At 42.2% G+C, this 21,289-nt stretch overlaps 1 protein-coding gene across 1 annotated transcript in view; it reads right to left on the bottom strand.

The window, feature by feature from the left end:
- Positions 1-21,283, bottom strand: part of mtcl1 (microtubule crosslinking factor 1) — a 48,279-nt gene extending 26,996 nt beyond the window's left edge. Inside the window, exons 1-5 of the mRNA XM_020591321.1 lie at positions 21,092-21,283; positions 18,213-18,437; positions 17,573-17,731; positions 3,856-3,915; positions 1,006-2,394 (exon numbers count right to left, since the gene is read on the bottom strand). Of these exons, the coding sequence (XP_020446977.1) occupies positions 1,006-2,394; positions 3,856-3,915; positions 17,573-17,731; positions 18,213-18,437; positions 21,092-21,253 (1,995 nt within the window). The 5' untranslated portion in view covers positions 21,254-21,283. The remainder of the gene's footprint in view (positions 1-1,005; positions 2,395-3,855; positions 3,916-17,572; positions 17,732-18,212; positions 18,438-21,091) is intronic.
- Positions 21,284-21,289: the final 6 nt, after the last annotated feature.

Raw genomic sequence — 21,289 nt, 5'->3', positions numbered from 1 at the left:
GGTTGTCTTCCTTTCACCTTAAGACACCTGCTTTACCATTTGACAGGTCTACTGGTCCAGCCAGACTCCGCTGTGATTGCCATAGGACAAAATCCACAGTTCTCGCTCTGTGTACGCGTTCTAAAATGTAGCCAAAGCTAATATGAGGCTACCATGACATGCTGGTATCTTTCCATGGTAGGTTAGGTGTAGTACTTCTATCTCAATGACTCTTGGTGGCCTTCTGCAGCCACAAACAGACCTTTTTGCAGAGACGGAGGACTGTAGATTTTAGCCCACACCTCTTACAGTGGAGTTGAGACCTCTCTCGACATACTGTACATATGGGTATGTGATGTATTTATTAAACTTGAAAAAATCCAAACCTATCCTTTAAACCACGTTTGTCTACAACTTCAAGAGATTGTCACTGACAGGCTGTGGAAAGTGTTGGTTCAGCTGAAGACGTACAGCACTGCCACTGTCTTTAATTAGTTGTGACTTAGTAGCTCAATTAGTTCATTCTAGCCTTAAATAGTCCATTAATGACTGCACACTTAGGGGCATTTAAATCAAACTTGAATGAATTCTCACATCTAGAAACACCAATGGGCATAGTCATGGTTAGCTCTATGTGTACGGATTTGGCCTGCTACTTAACAGAATATCGCAAACAGCTTCATTTTGCCTACTGCTGTTTTAAAGCCATGAGTCCATCTGGCATGATATGTTTTTGTCATCTTTTCTTCCTGCGACTTGATAATCATTTGGATAACCAGGTGGGATGCTTTTTAATTTGAATGCTAATCAGTGTTTGCAAGATCTTTAAGGAACAATGTGTTTGCCATGGCCATAAAAAAAATCTGAACTACAGTACTTCCTTTTCCTCCATCATGGCTAACTGGCTGACAGGCCTTCGCCCTTACTGATATTGTTCTTTTACAAAAGAGCAAAGCAGCCACAAAAACAACTAAATATATCAAACTATGTAACCTTAAAAACAGCAGAAAAGGTCATTGAACTTACCTGGAAGTCCGTCACCAGGTCTCTTCCAATGGTGCCAATAGGAGAGTCGCGGGACATGGAGGTGACTGTGGACAGGAAGCTGCTGGACTCTGTGAGGTTCGGCATGGGTGACAGATCATCTGTCCTTTCTCTCAGCCCCTCTCCTGCATGGTCCAGCTTCTCCACGAAGATGTGCAGCTCAGTGCGGAAAGCCTTCATGCGAGTGTTGATGGTGTCCAGGACTTGGGTGTCTGGTTTGGATCCGGACAGCGCCCCTCCCTCCAGACTCTCTCCTGTTGTGACCAGCAGCCTGCCATCGAGGATCAAACTGTCAGTGTCGGTGATCAGGCGGTCGACTGTCTTCCCCAGTCTTTCTGCCTCTCGTTTGACATTAGTGAATGACTCTCGCTCTTCCCTCCTGCGATTGGCCAGTTCAGTGGCGCTGAGCTTGCTGCCATCTGCAGGTTTGATGCTTCCGAACCCTGAGGTGGTGGTTGTTTTCTCAAACAGGTCTTCAGAGTCGCTCTCACCCCCAATTGGGCCCTCTCTCTTGGGGTGGAGAAGAAGGAGTCGCCCTGTCTCCTCGTCCTCAGCGGCTTCCCGTCGACCTGCATCACTCTCTGCATCGCTGTCTCGAGGGCTGCCGGTGCGCAGGCCAAGATGCGCAGCCAGGTCGCAGCGCTGGACGTTAGACATGAGGACACGGTTCTCATACTGCAGCTTCATCACCTTTCCACTCAGCTCATTGATCTGCATCCTGGCTGACTTCAGCTCCTCCATCATCATGCCGCTGCCAGAGCCATTACTGCTCCCCCCATTACCAGGTTTAAACAATGCTCCTTCACTACCCTCTTCGCCATAAACCCCAGAGCTGCTGCTGGGGCCGAATTTGAAGCGATTGAGTTCCGATGTCAGCTGCCTGTTGTGGTCCTCAATCTCTGAAATGGAACGACGCAACAGCTCAGCCTCCTCCTCCACAAACTGCAGATGACGACGAAGCTCAGTGGCCGACTCAACCGCATCACCACCATATGGCGATGATGGCATGCTGGAGAAGGGTTCTCGGCCAAAGCAGTCTCTTTCATACTGACACCGGATGTCTTCGTTTTCCGCCCTCAGGCTGCGGTTCTCCACCTCCAGCTCCACAATCTTTCTGCCCAGGATATTAGCCTCTTCCTCCACCAGCTTGAGTCGTAGTCGCAGCTCAGCTTCTCGAGTGGTGTGAGGGCCTCCACCAGAGCACTCGGCCAGGGGAAGGGGACTATCAGCGTCTCCGTAAATCGACTTGTACTTTTGCAGCTCCTGCTCCAGTTCATCCTTCTCCCGGCCCAGCTTCGCCATCTTTTTCCTCATCAGGCTGGATTCCTCTTTGGCAAACTGGAGCTGGCACCTGAGGTCTGCGCTGTCCTCCTGGCAGGGCGACAGGGATGAGAGCGACACCAACTTTAAACCTACAATAGGTGATCTGCTTAATTACACATTTACCAGTTAATTTAATTAGGTTAATTAATTAATTAGGAGCCATGTTTGTGTCTACCTGATAAATACAAGTCCAATATTCACTCACTTCTAACTTTGATGATTTTGGTCTCTACTGAGAGAAATATCTGGCTCTTAAGCTGCTAAATGCTGAGAGGTGGATCCCCCCGCTCCCCTCGTCCTCAGCGGCTTCCCGTCGCCCTGCATCACTCTCTGCATCGCTGTCTCGAGGGCTGCCGGTGCGCAGGCCAAGATGCGCAGCCAGGTCGCAGCGCTGGACGTTAGACATGAGGACACGGTTCTCATACTGCAGCTTCATCACCTTTCCACTCAGCTCATTGATCTGCATCCTGGCTGACTTCAGCTCCTCCATCATCATGCCGCTGCCAGAGCCATTACTGCTCCCCCCATTACCAGGTTTAAACAATGCTCCTTCACTACCCTCTTCGCCATAAACCCCAGAGCTGCTGCTGGGGCCGAATTTGAAGCGATTGAGTTCCGATGTCAGCTGCCTGTTGTGGTCCTCAATCTCTGAAATGGAACGACGCAACAGCTCAGCCTCCTCCTCCACAAACTGCAGATGACGACGAAGCTCAGTGGCCGACTCAACCGCATCACCACCATATGGCGATGATGGCATGCTGGAGAAGGGTTCTCGGCCAAAGCAGTCTCTTTCATACTGACACCGGATGTCTTCGTTTTCCGCCCTCAGGCTGCGGTTCTCCACCTCCAGCTCCACAATCTTTCTGCCCAGGATATTAGCCTCTTCCTCCACCAGCTTGAGTCGTAGTCGCAGCTCAGCTTCTCGAGTGGTGTGAGGGCCTCCACCAGAGCACTCGGCCAGGGGAAGGGGACTATCAGCGTCTCCGTAAATCGACTTGTACTTTTGCAGCTCCTGCTCCAGTTCATCCTTCTCCCGGCCCAGCTTCGCCATCTTTTTCCTCATCAGGCTGGATTCCTCTTTGGCAAACTGGAGCTGGCACCTGAGGTCTGCGCTGTCCTCCTGGCAGGGCGACAGGGATGAGAGCGACATCAACTTTAAACCTACAATAGGTGATCTGCTTAATTACACATTTACCAGTTAATTTAATTAGGTTAATTAATTAATTAGGAGCCATGTTTGTGTCTACCTGATAAATACAAGTCCAATATTCACTCACTTCTAACTTTGATGATTTTGGTCTCTACTGAGAGAAATATCTGGCTCTTAAGCTGCTAAATGCTGAGAGGTAGTGGTTTGAGTTCTTTCACTGAAAACAGCTGCCTGTTGTGGCTGACAACTAATTGAGCTGCAGCCTGAACAGGTAGACTTTGGGCTGAAACTCAGTAACATATAATATTGCACGATGTTACATTTAGAGGAAAGAAACTGAGTATTAATTTTTTTTTTACCTGACTTGTGGATTTCTTCTCTTTAAATGTTTCTCTGCTTCCTCGTCTTCTTAGTGCAGTCTGCAAAAGAATGGAGAAGGTTTTAATTGAAAACAAACACTTAAAAGATCTTGAAATAACCACTGTTGTTGCTGCATAATGGAGAGGGAGAGGATGACACTACAACACGCCAATAAAAGCACCTTTGTGAATTCAACACTGAGGATCTCTGTAGTCTTAAGATGCCGCTGATTATTTCCATATATCAGAATATTTCATGTTTTTGTCGGTTTATATTGTCTAAAAGAAAAACCAGTAGAGAAATGTTTTAACCTTGGCTTTAAGTCACTGGCAAAACACAGTTGACCTACCACTGTGACTGGTTCGGACACTACGCGCAAAACGCACCATATGACTATGTGTCGGCGACTATATTAACATATAAGGGTGTTTGTCTGAAAGGGGCTAATGACCCCACATGTTTGGACTCAGTGTATATAACACAAACAGAAGAACGTTTGGTTTCATTCCTGAAGACTGGTGAATGGTTGTGATACTGGTCAGTTTACTTGTGCAACAACACAACAGTCTCCTACTTCACTCTCATTTTTACTTGGTATAAAGCAAAAACATCACTGTACACACTCCGTTGCCAGCCAAAATAGGACCAGTAGGGTGGCATGAATCAGTCATGGTCTGACAGACGGAAAGTGTGAGGGTGAACTTGTTTTGCCCGGAACAGAAACAGACTTTGACTCAGTCGCTGGCTCTGCCACAGAAAGGCTGCGCCCACTTAGAAACAGCACCAAAACACAAACATAACCAAACTGTGGGCAGTGACAGTTCCAATGTTGTGTATATCCTGTAAATTGAACATGGTGCCGAAGGTCTTTTACCTTGGATTTCATAATGATGAGGTTTCTATAGCATAAATCAAACGTACAGTTCACATCAAATCTAATTTAGACAGGCTGAAGATAGCTTTCTTTTGCCGTTCAAAAGATTTCTACACTGTATTTTACAGTATCTGCATGTTTCTGAAGAAACATAAAGAGTTTCAGACTTCTGTCTGCCCTCTTGTTGCCTTCACAGTCTCCCATGAAGTTTCTGTGTCAGATCCAAACTTAACCTCCGTACTGAGGCATTTTAAAAGAGGATTTTGCACTGGGCTGAATACAGGTAGATTAAACATATAGTAGTTTTTGTTTGGGCACCTCTTGCCTAGCATCACTTACATAATGTGTTTGACATATTTAATCTAGTCACAGTGCAAACTGTCCGGTTTTCCCTCAAAAGAAAGTTTTTCACATTCAACTTGTCAAGTTGAACTTGTGTTTGTCCCAGATATTTACTCGTCAGAATTACTGTTATTGTTCACCTCACGGCCACCTGCACCTCTGTTCATCTTGTCCTATAATCCCTCCATCCAGAACAGTTCACACAACCCACTTCAGCCCAAAGAATCCGCTCCATAACAATAATTATTTTAATTGGCGATGACACACTAATTCATGGCTGCATCAGCTACATCAGTCTTGTGAATCCACACTCTCAGCCCTCAGCTTTATGTCGGCACCAGTATCTCCAGCACCAGCTCTGGTTAAACTCTCAGTCCTGGTGACAAAGCTAATCTCTCTGACAAAGCTAAATACTCCTAGTGTTGGTCAAAATGGCAACATTTGGTATTTTTCTGAAGCTACAGATCCAATGAAAATGTACAAAGCAACTTATTCAGCGTGTTTCAAAAAATATGTATGCAATAATTTGAATAACTGATTATTTAAGTCACTTATAGAGCAAAAATACAAAAAAAAATATGGTTCCAGCTTTTAAAATGTGAGGACTATTTTTGATTTTTATCATTAAAAACTGAATATCTTTGGGTTTTGGGCTGTTGGTTGAACAAAAGAAGCAATCGGAAGATGCCATCTTGGACTCATATTTTTCACAATTTTCTAACCGAAGTAATAATGAGCAGATTGATTGATGATAATGATAATAATCATTAGCTGCAGCCCTATTTGCACAACGCTACCAGACACTGTGTGACTACGGCTTTACAGTTGATCTCGACCAGATTATTGTTGGCTCGGATCACCTCTGCACTGGCTGTTTGCTGTTAAACTAAAACCCAAGTCTGCAACACACACATACACATTCTTGATGCGACTGCATTTTGTCCACTAAAACATACAACTGGTCTCATGCACACCAAAAACTGTGCACACGGGCACAAACACACTCAGCCCTTTTCATCATCATCCGAATGCATTGGTCTCACAAGCCTGTTAGCACGGGTTAGTGACAGTCAATCATGTGGTCATGCAGCCTGGCAGGCAGCTCCAGCTGGTGTCGGAGCCGGCTGCAGTACTGGTGCAGCTGGTTCTACTCCCTCAGGCCTCTACCAGCCTGCAGGATTTGCATATTGTAGTTACACAATCATTTCCCTGCTGGAAGTGAACACAGCAGGTGCTGTGGGACCTCGCTGCCCGACTGACAGACAGTCTGCGCTTCACTGGCCTTCTCCTGTACCTCCCACCTGGACACCCTCATCCATTTTCTAATCAGTCTTACGCCCTCCCTCCTTCACTCCCACCTCCCTTTCTTCCTTCCATATCTCCTTCCTTTTAGTCTGGCCTCACAAGTTACCCATGAAGAACATCAGAAATGGAAGGCGTGGCTAACGTGCTCACTGAGCCGTGTTGACTCTATTCTAACGAGAACCAGCTGGACTTCAGACCATCAAACTGATGTCATTTAGCCAAAATTAAGGTATAGATTATGGTTGAAGATTAAGAAAATAATTAGCATTGATTCATTTTAAGGAAGGGTTGGGGTTAAGGTAGATTTAAGCTTTGGATTTCACTTAAGATGAGGTTATAACTAGGACAGGATATCAATAAACTGCAGGAATACAGTAGCACAGCAGTTAGTTTAATGATTAAGTTTTACTCAGAGGAAAAATAGAATTGCTTTTTTTTATGCCTTGTTCCAGTCGAGCTGGACACGACTGTACAGTATATTGTTCCCCATCACTCTTGCCTCTGTTTTCTGTCAACTCTCTAATGCTGACTGTAATAATAAAAAGACATAAAATGCTGACAAAACACCAAAGGAGGTACGTTACAATAGGTACCGATACAACCCAGGAAGTCCGGTGTGAATTTTATCAGCCATAGAGGTCTATCAAGTTATCGGAGTGACAATCATTTCCTTTACACTGGCAAAGTGAAAAGAAGAAGTGCTGCTTCAGGATTTTTTTGATGTATGGTGGCCCTGAGAGATCAGCACACTACAATTTAAGTAAATACATGCAAATAGACAAAGCACTAGCAAATGAAGAAAACCAACCATCAAACCACCATCATCAGTTTGACAGCACAAACGAAATGTGCTGCAAATATCAGGTGTAACTGGATGACCCTGCATTAGTTATTTATTTATGCCAAAGCCTTCCTCTTACACCTTCAGGGTAACGATCTGGCCTTTAGAATTATGGTTAGGTTAAGGAGATCATGTCAATGTCAATTTTATTAATAGAGCACAATTAAAAACAACATCTGCCGACCAAAGTACTGTAAAATACTAAATAAACAATTAGTAACAAAAAATCCAAAGGTAAACAAACAAAATATAACAACAGACACCTCAACATAGTTTTCCATAGGTTAAGGGCTATAAAAGTAAAAACCTGACCTTTGTTTTTTAAGGTAAGTTTAAGTTAAGGGATGTGTCAGGACAATGGTCCAGGCTGGGGGTTGAAGACCTCACTCCAGGTCTCAGAGAGAATATATTCGACAGATGAGTAAAAAACACATCATTTAATACATCATTTGTGCACACTGACACTCTGACACTGAGGGAGAACATACTGTACTGCTGCTACAATCTCACCACATAATCTTGGAAAAACTGGAGTGTTCATAGGGGAAAAAGGGAATACTGTGTACACGCCTGTTTGCATAAGACATAAGCTTTTTTGGAACACGAACTGGATGACATCACATGGTGACATCACCAAAAATCCCAGTGTGGGGAGGAAAAAAAACTATTTTGGCAGTGGAGGATGAGTAAGAAGGGGAACAGCGAGTGTATTTTCAGCAGCATCTGTACTCAGCAGCTCAGCCTATATAATTATGCTCAAAGAGTGTAACAGTGCAGAGAGCCGCGTCTGGCTCTGGTAATGGGATTTAACAGGAAGTGTGGTGTGACCAGTGAAAGGGGGCAGGATGGCAGGGGAGAGTGAAGCACAAAAGAAGCCGCTGGATGAAGATAAACCCTTTGACAGCCCTGACAGAGGCGCCTAAAACCCCAGCACAACAGAACAAATATCGCTCACCCAGCGGGAGAGCTCTGACAAGTCGCTACAAAATGTTTAGAGGCAGATTATGTTAGTGAGATCTGGATGAATGAGTGCTCAATCTGGACTGTAATCCATTCCAATAAATTAATTAATACAGCACACACACACTTGACTGAATGCTCTTAGCTGCCAAACACTCTCTTTTAGCGATGTAATCGAATTTTTCTCCATCCCGGAACAATCTCCCTGCTACAGCACAATTTAGGGCGCAGTGTTATTTTTATAAGGACGATCAATCTTTTGTTTGCAGCACCTGCAGTAGTCTAAATATACTGGATCTGGATATGCTCCATCAGCCAAATATGAACCGTGCAAGCCACTGATATTCAACAGTTGAAAATGGTGCACAAACTCCACGTTGGCTACAGTGAAGCTACTGCAAATAGCTGCAGCAGTGATATCTGAAAACCCTCTACACCAATCAAAGCTAATTGAATTAGAGTAATACAGTAAAGTGCGCCGCTCAGACAATGTGTGCACGTGTGTATATCTGCAGTCGTAAGTGGATGCATGCTTTTGTGCTTTTGTCAGTGTGTGCATAAGGTGTTTGTGGGTTTATATATTACTGATGGTGAGTGTGTGTGTGTTTGGCAGTAAGAAAGGCTGGATGCAGCACTCTCTGAGGTTGTTCCAGAGTCAGGCCATCTTCAGCGGATGTCAGCATCTTGTAAGAAGACTCTGGCCTACTTACTGCCCTTAGATCGTCTACATATACATCAATAAATGCTTCTCCCCCTCTGAGATGAATGTGAACCTAATTGTTACACGCAAGAGAATCACACTGTGGAACTTGAGGTTTGGGGAAGATGCTAGGGATGAGAAGGAACAAAACAACAGAACAAATGACTGCAACGTGCAACGTGTGACAAACCACTGAGAATCATCCGACCCCGTCAGTTCTAAAGAGCATTTTAGTCTTTTTCAATATAATTAATGTTCTCACTTTATTTTTGTTTAGATCAGATTTTAAGATAATGGATTACTGGTGTTTTTATCTGTTTGGATTTTTGTTCTTCTTCCATAAATTAAGCTAAATAGAAGCACTGGAGAAACATTGTCATGTATGCTCCTTCTACTTATTTGTTTTTAGTATATGTGACTTCAACTGTATGTGCATATATATGGGTATGAGTGGTTGCTTGTTTTTCTTCATTCTTCTAGCTCTAAATATCAAAAATAAGAATGTACAATTTTGTTGTGTAAAATGCACAACTATACTTTTATTCTTCACCACAACTAGAAAAAAAAAGTCTAGATGTTTGGTCCTTCTTCTTCTCTATGAATGGACCATAATATTTATGGATGAAATGTTTTAAATCACACAAAACAGGAAACCCCTCATATCCACATCATAGCAAAAAATCGAATTGACTGTACAAAGGGATTAACTGGACAGAGGACCAACCATATTTCATACAAACTGACATACATTTTCAAGATATCTTGATATCAGATAACAATGGGTGAAAACATAACTGACCTTGTTGCTGGACATAAAAACAGTAAAAACCAATGACCTACAGTAAAAAACACCCCCTGTTACTGCTTTTGCTATAAACCTGTGGTGATTTACCAAGTGTGTTACAAGAGCTGTCAACAGTGTCTCTGTTGTTGGTTGCCCAGTAGAGACTAATAAGTCCTATAGCAGCCTACAGATCTATGCTAACATGTACAGGTTATACATCATGTTGTGTGGCAGAATGAGCACACTATGTCTACCTGTGTGTGTGTGTCTGTACTTATAAATGAATGGTTGTGTATGTGTCTGTCTGCAGGACGTCATGTGTGAGCAGCAGAGGGTCACTTCCATACTGTTCCTCTGGCTGGCCCTGACCTCCGTCTGGGACCCGACATGCATTAAAGAGCAGCACAATAGAGCTTTTATGGGGCATGTCACTCCGCTTTCACTCATGCTTTACAAATCTCCCTGAACAACCCGACAGCCTGGCGTGCCGCTTGCAGGAAACACACTGCCAACTGGCGCAAACAAAAAACACAAAGGTTGAGACAACTTTTTGGTGAAATAAGCAAATCTTAATCCCTTGTACAGAACAGAGCAATGCTGTTGTTCACACTGATCTGAAACAACAGGAGCCCACAATTAGCTGCTAATAACAGCTAGCAATTTTCTCAGAGGATAAAGAGTTGATCAATTTAGCAAACACACCTATTAGGTGGCTACAACAAAAGTGCTTTCCTCCACTGTGAATCAAGTTTAACAATATAACACAATATCAGCCTTGTGATTAGACACTGTGTGTACACATGTGAGTGTGTGCTGCATGTTTGATACAGTAACTTGCTGGCAAACTGGTTTTTGAAAGCCTTGAGTGTGCAGTGCTGAGTCAGCAGATCCCACGGGAAGAGAGCGCTCCCGTTAGCAGCTTTAGCTACTGAACTGTATAATTACAGTCAGCTCCACCTCAGGGTCCCTTCATTTGGCAGTTTATTAGGTACAACTAGTTAAAACTAGTGCAGTCTAATCCAACAGTCCTGTAATAATACTCCTTCACTGATAATATTCAGTTTTTGTTTAGGTCGGTGGTGGAGTCTTTCAATTTTGAAAGTAGATGAAGAAGAAAAAAATGAAAGCAAAAGAGGGGAAACATATATGTACTGGCACTTTTTCTCTGTATAGTGTAGGATGTACCAACAGTCTAACGTTAGAAAAGTATTTGAGTGAGATCAGCTCAAATGAATGAGCAGCTCAGTTCTCCCTCGACGATTATCACACAGCCCTCAGTGAAACCAGGAGGCTGTAGTGGGCAGCTCCCAAGTGGAAATGTGTGTAACTGCTTCAGTGATCAGCAGGACGGTGCTTTAAAAGAACATGCAGACTCAGCAAACGCCTTCCCAAGGGGAAGACATGTGGCAAAAAGAGGACAAAATATCTGAAAGGCATTAACTTTACAGCTCATTTACAGCAGCCCTTAAAAGCCTGCGCTCTCAACGTCAGTTCACACCAGCGACTCTAATTGGAAGCTGTAAAAAAGAAAAAAGAAAAAAGTCACTGTGTCACAGGACTTACTAAGCTATAAATGACACTGTAGCTCAGAGAGGCCATGTCATCTGGCTGCAGTCTCCTCAGCAGGTCTGTAGAGTATTCTGGGACGACACTGGCAGCGTGTCAGGGATGTATAATGTGCAGAGATCTGAGAGAGAAATATGTGGAGAGGGCAGGGGAGCCAAACGTCACTTCACACTCATCATGGTGTACAGAGAAGATGAATAAAATCGGAGTCGCATCGGACTGAAGTCCCCAGGCAAAACAATGCAAGTCACAAATGGAAAGAGCGAGTGCATTTCCCATGCTGCTCCTGCCATAACAAGCATCTCAGACATGGGTCATGTCCTTTTTATGAAACTTGTCATGAATCAGTTGGTACAGCTGAGCTTAAGGATTTCTCTTTCAAGGGAGGTTTTCCGATAAAGCTGGTGTTACTTTATCTTTACACTCAATCTTCTTCTCTTTGAAAAGACCAAAACCAAATTAAATTTATCCTACAGTTTGTGTTAAAACTCCAGAAATTCATGTGGTCACTGGAAACCACTAGACTGTCTGTTTTCCATGGGACTGGCACTGGAAACAAAGATGTTTGTCTCACAAATTAACCAGCTCTCAGGTGTTCCTTGCTTTCATAAACTATGACTCAATTTCAAAATCAGTAGACATCCATGGGACTGGCACTGGAAACAAAGACGTTTCTGTCTCACAAATTAACCAGCTCTCAGATGTTCCTTGCTTTCATAAAGTATGAATCAATTTCAAAATCAGTAGATGTTATAAAATCTAAGAATACTGCATACTGACTGTAATTTAGCATGTTATCATTTTTTATTTTCTAAAGACAAATATCCTGACTGGTTTTCTACAAAAAGCCAAATGTAAGTAGTACAAATGTGTTTTTAAAACATTTTAAAATTCCCCTCCATGCACTTTCAGACGTCAAATGCACATTTTGATCGTGGCTCCCAGCGAATGTTACAGGGTGTTTTATGATTACAAAGTGGCAGCTTTGATACTTCTGCTCATCAAAAACCCATCCACACAGAAGAGGAATTTCATTTTTCAAGGCTTTTAAACTTCAAAGGGCTGCAGAATTAAAACATCGCTCCAGGATTTCATGCAGAATAGATGTTTTTCCCATTTGCTTTGTGTTGATGATAGTTTGCCTGAAGGGTATCAAGCTCAGTGTTGCTAAAATGTTTTGCAACCACATAGTTCAGGTTTAGCCTAATTCAAATCTAACTGACCTATGTATTACAGTTAAAGTTTGAGCTATATTTTTACCACCATAAAAAAAAAAAAATCAGGAATTACAAACATCCTTATACTTAGATTGACATCCAGATGTTTATGATATTGTCAAATGATTTTCATAAGACCAGTGGTTGTACAATTTTTACAGCACAGTTTTGTTTATTTTAACTTTAACAATAACCATAAATAAAGCTACAATATGTTGTCTCTACCTGAATAACTAGTATTTGTTTAAAACACCTTATGTAAATGAGGAATTTCTGCACATTGAGCAAACTGTATAACTGTATGTAATTGAGCTGCTGCGTGTCGATGAGCTTTACATGGATGTGTGTCTGCAGCAGATTTTGACTTGGAGCAGAGTCCCCATGCTGCTCCTCTCCTCACGCCTGTTCTCCTTCCCATTGGTGGAGTCAGACACAAGATAGTAACTAGGTCAATGAGATTCCTTCCTACTCTTTCAACTGGGAACCACAGCAGAGGAAGGACAGTGGAAGATATGAAAGAGAGGCGAGAAGCAGAGAAGAGGAGAGTCATGATGCCCTTCAAAGCCAACATTTCCTCTGCTGAGATCTGGTGAGAATGGACTAATAGAGGCACATGAAGCAGCTGCTCTGACATGAAACAAACGATGTCTGCAGTGACTCTCACTCCAGCATTGTTCACTTATTATGAATGCAGGCAATCTCCTCCCAAAACTCTGTGGTAGTGAAACACTGTAGAAGGACTTGAGGTTGGAAATACTATTGAATCCTATTTATAGATGTGCCCCAAAATGTAAATACTGGCAAAAGCCTGATTATGACAACAGCACTAGTTAGTGCTTTAAATGTTTAGAGGATGGTTACATCCCATTAGAGGTGCTATCTGTTTCCCCTGTGTCCAGTCTTTATGTTAATGTAAGCAAACCAGGTTCTGTTGTGCATTTCTATTTTCCATACAGATATGAGACAGTATTGACCAGAGCTGGAACAACTGGACTGATTAGCTGAACATTAACTGGCAACTATTTTGATAAGTGCTTCATCATTTCAGTCATCTTCAAATAACAATGCCAAACCAATGCTATGGTTTCAGTTTCTCAAAAGCTCAAATTCTCAGATGTTTTTCTTTGTCGTGTATGATAGTAAATGTGGACACTGAAATCCCCATCAAATATTGGACATTTGGTTGAATAAAACAATTTATATGAACTTATGAACACTTTTCACAATTTTCTGCCATTTGAAAGACTAAATGATGATCAATAATTAATAATTATTTGCAAAATCGGGATTTGTAGCCCTACTATAGATCTTCTTATCTAACTTTTGATAAGAGAGCGAATAAGCGTATTTCCCAAAATGTTGAACTATTCCTTTAAAGAACCACCTCATATTGTGTGGCTTACATTTGGTTGGTGGAAACATTAAACAGAAAAAGATTTTAAAAAATGACAAGACATGAGCTATATCTGAAACTATCCATGCATCATGACAACACATTTAACAATCGGTGTATATTAAATGAATAAATGCTCATTTTAAAACTGTCTATCAGCATGTTACTCATGTAACAGAATCAATGAGTCGATTCATTTGAGTTGATTGGGCAATTACCAGTAAATGGCAGCTATTTTGATAATTGACTAATCATTTACATAATTTATGAAATGTCCCAGAGCCAAATGTCTTAAAATTGTGCATTTTGTCCAAACAGTTCAAAGCTAGATATTCCATTTAGTGGTCATTTTGGTGAATCCACCCTTTAAAGAAACTATGTTCATGTATACAGCTTCTGATTGGTGCAGGCAAAAACAGAGCACTCCTATTCCAAATTGGAAGATAACTTTTTAGCACAATCAGAGCCTCTTTATGTCAACAAAGGAAATCTGGCGTACCTGGAGCTGACTGAGGACGAAGAGCAGAGGACAAAGGATTACCATTCTGCAGTATTGAAAGATGAATTCATCCAAGGGGACTGGGAACAGTAAATAAATTACCTGATGTTATTGACATTTCATTGCATCTATCAGTAGAAGAGGAATGAAAAATCGCTCCACCAATCATTTGCCTTCATACTGCCTACACTGAAGCAGCAGCAGAAATTTGCCCCTCAGGCCAGCACTGTGACAACAGAAGGTCCTGTCAACTGGCCCTCCTAAATGGCTTAATACCAGGTCTGTAAGCTGTGGAAACATATCGCAGGCAGACAGGGCCTATAGCCATTCTCTGCCACCTTCCCTCTCTGCCTCTCACTGTCTCCTGCTCTCCCCTCCCATCACAATGTACAAAAAACAAGCAAGGCTGTTTTATAACAGGCCTTCTTCTTGGATTAATCCATGCAGGGGTGCCAATCACTGGGTCAGATTCACAGTGAGCAGCCTCTGGTAGCAGAGAGCGGGCTCAGAGACATGAGGAGATGGGCTTTAAAGGGCAGAGATGCTCAAACAATCTGCACTCAGCTGATCTTTTTAATTTCTCCAAACAAATTGCAGTGTAATATTCATGATGCTCAGCTCAAATTGCTCCTGATACATAAGGAAAGATGGTCTGTTGATGTTTACCACAAACCTAAATTAAGCTAAGGCACATTGTCTGACTACAGCATAGACCCTTATGTGAAGCTGAATTCAGCTATAAATTGAAGATCCGTTATATTTCAGGTACATTAATGTTCATAGGTTTATGGGTACCCCTGGGGAGAAAAGGCTGTTTCTTATGTGATTTATGTGAATTTGAAGATGAGCTCCATTGCATGTGTTACCGCTCACCTTTTAGTAAAATGCCCTTCACTTCTACAGAGTTCTTCTGCATTCATGATCATAAGAAACTTGAGCAGTATTTTAGGAAATAAACCATTTCATGTGGGTTTATTTATGGAGCTGGAGACGGTAGACAAAGTTCTTTGTTTGTAGTAATATAATGTTCATGTCTGACAAATGTTTCACCACTGTAACTCTAACTTTGCTGCCTTGTGTTCAAATAACTGCCTACAGCAGCTAACTGTCAGGAGTAACCAAGGCTTATTTCACTGTGAAATCTTAAAGAAGCCTTTTTGTATCCAAATTATATGTTAGTATTTACCTTTAATGAGAAAGGAGCTGCAAAAGATAATTTGGGAAAACAAATAAATAGAGGGCAGGAGCACCTCTTATAAGGTTCTACAAATCGAAGGAGTGTGGAGGATTTCAGCTTTTCTCTGCACTATATTACACTCTGGTCACAATTTACAAGGTCTAAAGCAGAAAAGGAAATAAACAACCTTTCAGTCCAGTTGAACTACATTCTTATCACTGAGTGTGCTCCCCATGTCTCCTTTGTCACTCAGCCTGTGACTGAGCACAGATTCAGTCAAATATATCACTAACTAAATGGTTTCAGCATGTTTCTAAACACACTTAACATTAAAAAGATTAAACTGGCTACCCACTGTGCATTATGAATTTCAAGGGAATTAAGGACTTTCAAAATTAGTGCACGGTTATTAACTAAAATCCTGGACAAAAACTATAGAGTCCATGCAACAAAACAGAAATATTGGGGTGCTGCTCCCTCCCATGCTTCTGGGAAGGAGGGGGAAAGAGAAATGATGTCGCGTGATGTCAAAGTGCAGATCCAGAGATGGCTTGTGTTCTTCTGGGGAAAACCTCGGGGAACACAAAAAATCTGCAATCATTTGGGGCAGCCTCTCTCCTCCAGTTCTGTGCACAAGAAAGCCTGTGATATCCTGTGGTCATATGTAACACAACATTGCTCAGGGTCTGAAGCCACCACCAGTGCAACAACTGCTGAGCAATTTTTTTTTTAAAATTTAAACTTAAAAAAAAGCCTCCTGGGAAGCACTTAGTCCTTACTTCATTGTCTTCCATTACCACTGTCAAGCAACAACAAAAACTGGAGTTTGCATTTGCTGCATTAGCACATCCAGACTAGACAAGGATTTTCTATCTCTGCCCCAGCTGGTGCAGCTCGACCCGGTGCTGATAGGCTGCCTTTGAAATCAATAATGTCGCAAACACTGACAGTTAAGGGTCATAAACTGCTTCAGAATATAGATTTTGACCCAATGGAGGACATATTTGGAAAGCAGACAGAGGCATGTCACAGAAAAAGAGCCAAGTTGTGTTTAGACGATGCGGAATCTGGGAATCAAACCAGATGACAGTGAGAAAAGAAACCATGTCATCCAGTAGCAAAGAGAAAGTCCCAGCTCCACACTGCCTGCTCTGGTATTAGCCTACTTTCTCTTTGTTGCCATGTTACCTGCTGGTGTCACAATCGATTTGTTTAAGCAGCTGAACTTGAGCAGCACTGAGAAAAGCCTCCGCTCATCGTATTACCTGTGACAAGACTTTACTCCAATTCAATAAAAGCAAATACTCTCTTCCCTGAGACATGAGATACAAAACTTCATAAACAAAAGTTTTATTTCTACAGTAATAACATAGTCCAAATACCATCAGTACCTCATAATGCATGTATTTAAGGTTCTAAATCCAACGGATTTAATCCAAAATGTTAAAACTGATTGAACACAATATGAACTTGAATTCGAGGTCAGCAACACAACTGAGCTGATAGTGAGAGCGTTGACTGCAACTTATTGAGTAGTACTGTAGCTCTGTCTGAATGTCCCAGTGCTGAGGTTGTACTAGACAATTTGCACGGTTATGTAATGCATTCAAGATGAGATGCATGTAGACTAAAGTTGCTCAGATAATCTGTGCATCATTGAACAAAGCAAGTGTTTTAAATGGGCTGCCTGGGAGCGATGAAGTGAATAATGAAGTTACAGTGACCCTGCTGATCCAACTGGTGATCACCACTGATTTGAAATGACATCACATTAACTGAGTTTATATTCATTTATATCGAATGCTTATAGTCAAGAGGATACAAAATATTGTTTTTATAGCACACCCACCAACACAGCTACACTCTCAGCACTACTGTCACTGACATGCATTCAACACAAGTCCCCAGCAGCTTCAGAGGACAGTGCTGGACAGTAAAATTCTTTTAAAGATTCTGTACATGTACTAGAACACTGCTGTTTATGTACACAAAAGCACAACTTGGTGTGTGTGAAATGCGAATGTGCAGTGGTGACATGAAACAACATCGTCCTCTCACCTCTTTGAGCCTCTCCAGCTCGTTGTGCAGTGCCTGTTTGGAAATCTCCACCTCGATGATCTTTTGTCTGAGCAGCTCGTTCTCATCCTCAGCTCTGCTGCGTTTGTCCTCCACGCTCTCTAGCTCGTTGTGTAAGCGCACAGACACATCTTTGGCCACCTGGGGTCGAGAACAAACGCATGCAAACACACATGGATAACGTCTTTAAGCAACTTCAGTTAATTAAAACTGTATTTTGTTATTCTGGGTTCAGTGAAGCGCTTCAAGATGAGGGCTTTACCTTGTAGCAGTGTTGAACTACTCAAATCCAGTGCTTGGACTCAAATTTGGCCCAAGTCCTGATTTTCAGAACTTGTGACTCGACTGAACACTGATGACTCAGAATTGTACTTGAGCATTGACTGCATTCAGACAAGGACTCTGAGTTTTTTTCTTGTAATAGTTTATAATAATTTGGCATAAGATATTGATATTAAACCTGCCTGCATCATGATGTGTGTGGCACACTTCTGTCGAAGCGTACAATCGAATTCCACAATCACTGACTAGTCAAAGCCTAACACAAAGAAACAAACATCACACTGACAAACCCAAATGTATGTTGTTCTCTATGAACACATACTGACACATTCACACAGACCTTCAGATCCTGCTCCAGACTACGGAGCAACTCTCCGTCCACGTGGCCAGTCTGTGCAACCCGCAGGCTTTTCTGCTCAGCTTTCCGCAGGCGGTACTGCAGGATGCGGCAGTTCTTGTTGGACCGGTCCAGTTCCCTCCGCAGCTCCTGCAGCTGGTAGACCTCCTCCTCCAGGTAGCTGTCTCGTATCTCCTCCATCTCTGCACGCAGCTCATCCACTTCATCCTGAGAGACAAGGAGGTCAAGGCCCAGCTCTTACCTTGACTTCAATGTTGATTGCCAGTACTGGCATCAGTAAATGTTTTTTATGCTAATGTTAGATGGATTTTATTATAACCCTGTGCTGTAACAAACTGAAGAACTTTGTTTACAATTTCTCTTTTAACAGTGAAACGTGCAATAATAATAGTTCTGTCTCTTATGGTTATGTTGTAGTCTGTGTTGTTATTATTTGCAGCAGGTTCTTTTGAGTTTCTTGGGTAGTTCTGAATGTGTTTGGGTCAAAAGTAATGACTTGGGCTTAAGTTAACAGAAAATATGTGCCTCAAATTGTATTGTTGTAAAAGATAAGCTGTCCAGTTCTGTAGCAACGACACTTTTTGTTGGAAGGAGGAGGTTCATCCTCTAGGGAGCAAGAATATTTCAGGAAAAATTAGGGGGTCACCAAAGCATTAGGATTTATGTCAAAGGCACCATGACAACTCATAGTAAATAAGATGTAAAAGCATACAAGCTACTTTCTAAAGCACCAAGGCAAATTTCTAACTTACTCTCTATAAACGAATTTAACTTGAAGGTAACATCAACACAAGTGGTGTCAAGAAAATGGCACAATTTGAAAGTTTTGGAATACAACACCGACAGACCAGCTGACAAATCAACTGTTGGGATGTAAAGTGGGTTATGACTATGTCAGAAATACTGACAGATCTGTTACATTAGTTTTTTCTTCTACAGTAAAAGTATTACAGTTTACAGTTTTCCAAAGCATTGATTTTAGTACAGAATATTCAGGACAGCTTAATGGCATTCATGTTTCAGGTAAAGCTTTCCAAGGGAAACAGTATAATATGCTTATGTAGAATGTGCTGATATTTGTCACGTGAGTTTCAGTAATGCAAGTACTCTTTGCTAGCTGGCTCTAAGAGAGGGGGAACACAGACAGAGTTATCTGTTGGGGTTATCTGTCTGCATCCGATCCTAAGGAATCAGTCTGTTCAGGAGATTTCCCTAAGGATTAGATGTTCCAAAGGCTTGACTGGCACCTAAAGAAAAGACAACTGGATACCAAAAAGGGGGGAAGGGGAGGGAAGAGTGTGTCAATTAATGAAAACTAAATCCATCCTCATTTGGAAAATCACAGAGCCCATTGTTATCCGAGGAGGGCCCTGGAGGAACAAGCTAATGACCTTGCACAGGGTTGGTCTGATCGATGGCCAGGTTATAAGCAGAGCAGCATCCTGGGAGCTGGTTTATTTACAGGTCATCACTGGGGTTTATGAACGGTGTGCAAATAGACTCAGTCATTGCTATAACAGTGTTTAGCTGTCCTTAATATTTCCGGCAACTACAGTAATTACAATTTTACTCCTGAGCTCCGACTGCAATAATTTTATATTTTTTTCAAGGCAAAAATCACAAATTTGCTACTTCCACCCTCTCAAATGTGAAGCTTTCCTGATTTTATTTATTTCAGCATAGTTAACTGAATATCTGTTCCAGGCACCCACAACAGATAAACACTGAAATCCCCATCATGTCCTTTATATCACGCATGAAACAAAGAGGTATCAGCTGTGACAACAATAAAATCAATGCGACAAACCCTTTTCCGTTTCACCGATAAAAATAGTAATTGGGGGGGGGGGCCCCCAGACCTTTTGGGGCATGGGGGTTCACATCAGAGACCCAGCTGGCAGCCAGACAGCCATGCAAGAGGGCATTTGAACCCCCACCCCCCACACGGGACAGCTGAATGCTATCAGGTCCTGTGGGATAAAGCCATTACAGCGAGAGCCAGCAAAGCTGATTAACTCTCTTGTGGCAGAGACACAGATACAGACGTGCATGATCAAGTTTTAAGTAATACTCACAGGAACATGCAAATAAACCTGTCTCCCATCTGAAAAAGCCTGCATGATTGTTTCCCACATTACCCGTTCGCCTCCCCTCCCCAGATTATGGGGATATCCCAATTAAAGAAGGCAGAGGGGGATCCTCATGCAAAAGTAGTGTTGGCACACTGTAAAACAAAACATATTTTCATACAACCATATTTTTGCCTGACAGATATCAACACACCAATTAATGGCTGGGTTAAAAACTAACATGCAAATGTTAAATGAGAGTTTATCCCTGTGTACAATCAGTGCACATCATTACATGACGACAGAGGGGGACAATATACTGAGTCTCTCTGTTAAAATAAACTTTAGTGACTTGACAACATTATAAAGAAATAACGTGAAAGGACACCCCAGGGTGAAGCCACCATTATTAAAACTCCCATCAATAAACATCAAAACCATGATGGATGGTGGACAGCAGGACTACATGGGGTGACAGCTGGGCATCAGGAGGAACTGTGTTTAGATTATGACAATTTATACATTTAGATCATGCTTCAGAGAGTAGGCAGGTGGGCACTGCTCAAGGAGCTTTATAATGATGATGGTGAGGACTAAACCCAGGACTTTCCTGGAACGGGACAGTTTGGGATCTTCTTTGAAAAGCAGCTGCTGGTGTACTAGGAGATTAAGTGAAGCAAAACAAAATTGTCTTTTACATGTAAACTTGAAGCAGGTGATTGTATATATCATATGCAACTTAAAGTGCCATCACTGACTCTCCTGGGACGTGCTTAGAAACCATGGCTTTACCTTGAGGTAGTCGTTTTCAGATCTCAAATCTTCAATTTCCCGCAGCATGTCCTCCTCGGTTACATCCTTGGTGCCTGGCAGTTTGAACTGTGAGCTTGTTGAGGGTTTCTCCTGCTTGTGTTTCTGTCCGTGCGCACCCGGAGCGGGCTGAACCTGAGACATGCTTCCCTTAGCGGCGGAAGCTCCCGGTGTGCGCAG

Source organism: Monopterus albus, unplaced genomic scaffold (assembly GCF_001952655.1).
Source record: "Monopterus albus unplaced genomic scaffold, M_albus_1.0 scaffold14.1, whole genome shotgun sequence".
NCBI classification, from domain to species: Eukaryota; Metazoa; Chordata; class Actinopteri; order Synbranchiformes; family Synbranchidae; genus Monopterus; species Monopterus albus.
Note: the sequence above shows the minus strand (reverse complement) of the source record. Positions and strands in the feature narration are given on the sequence as shown.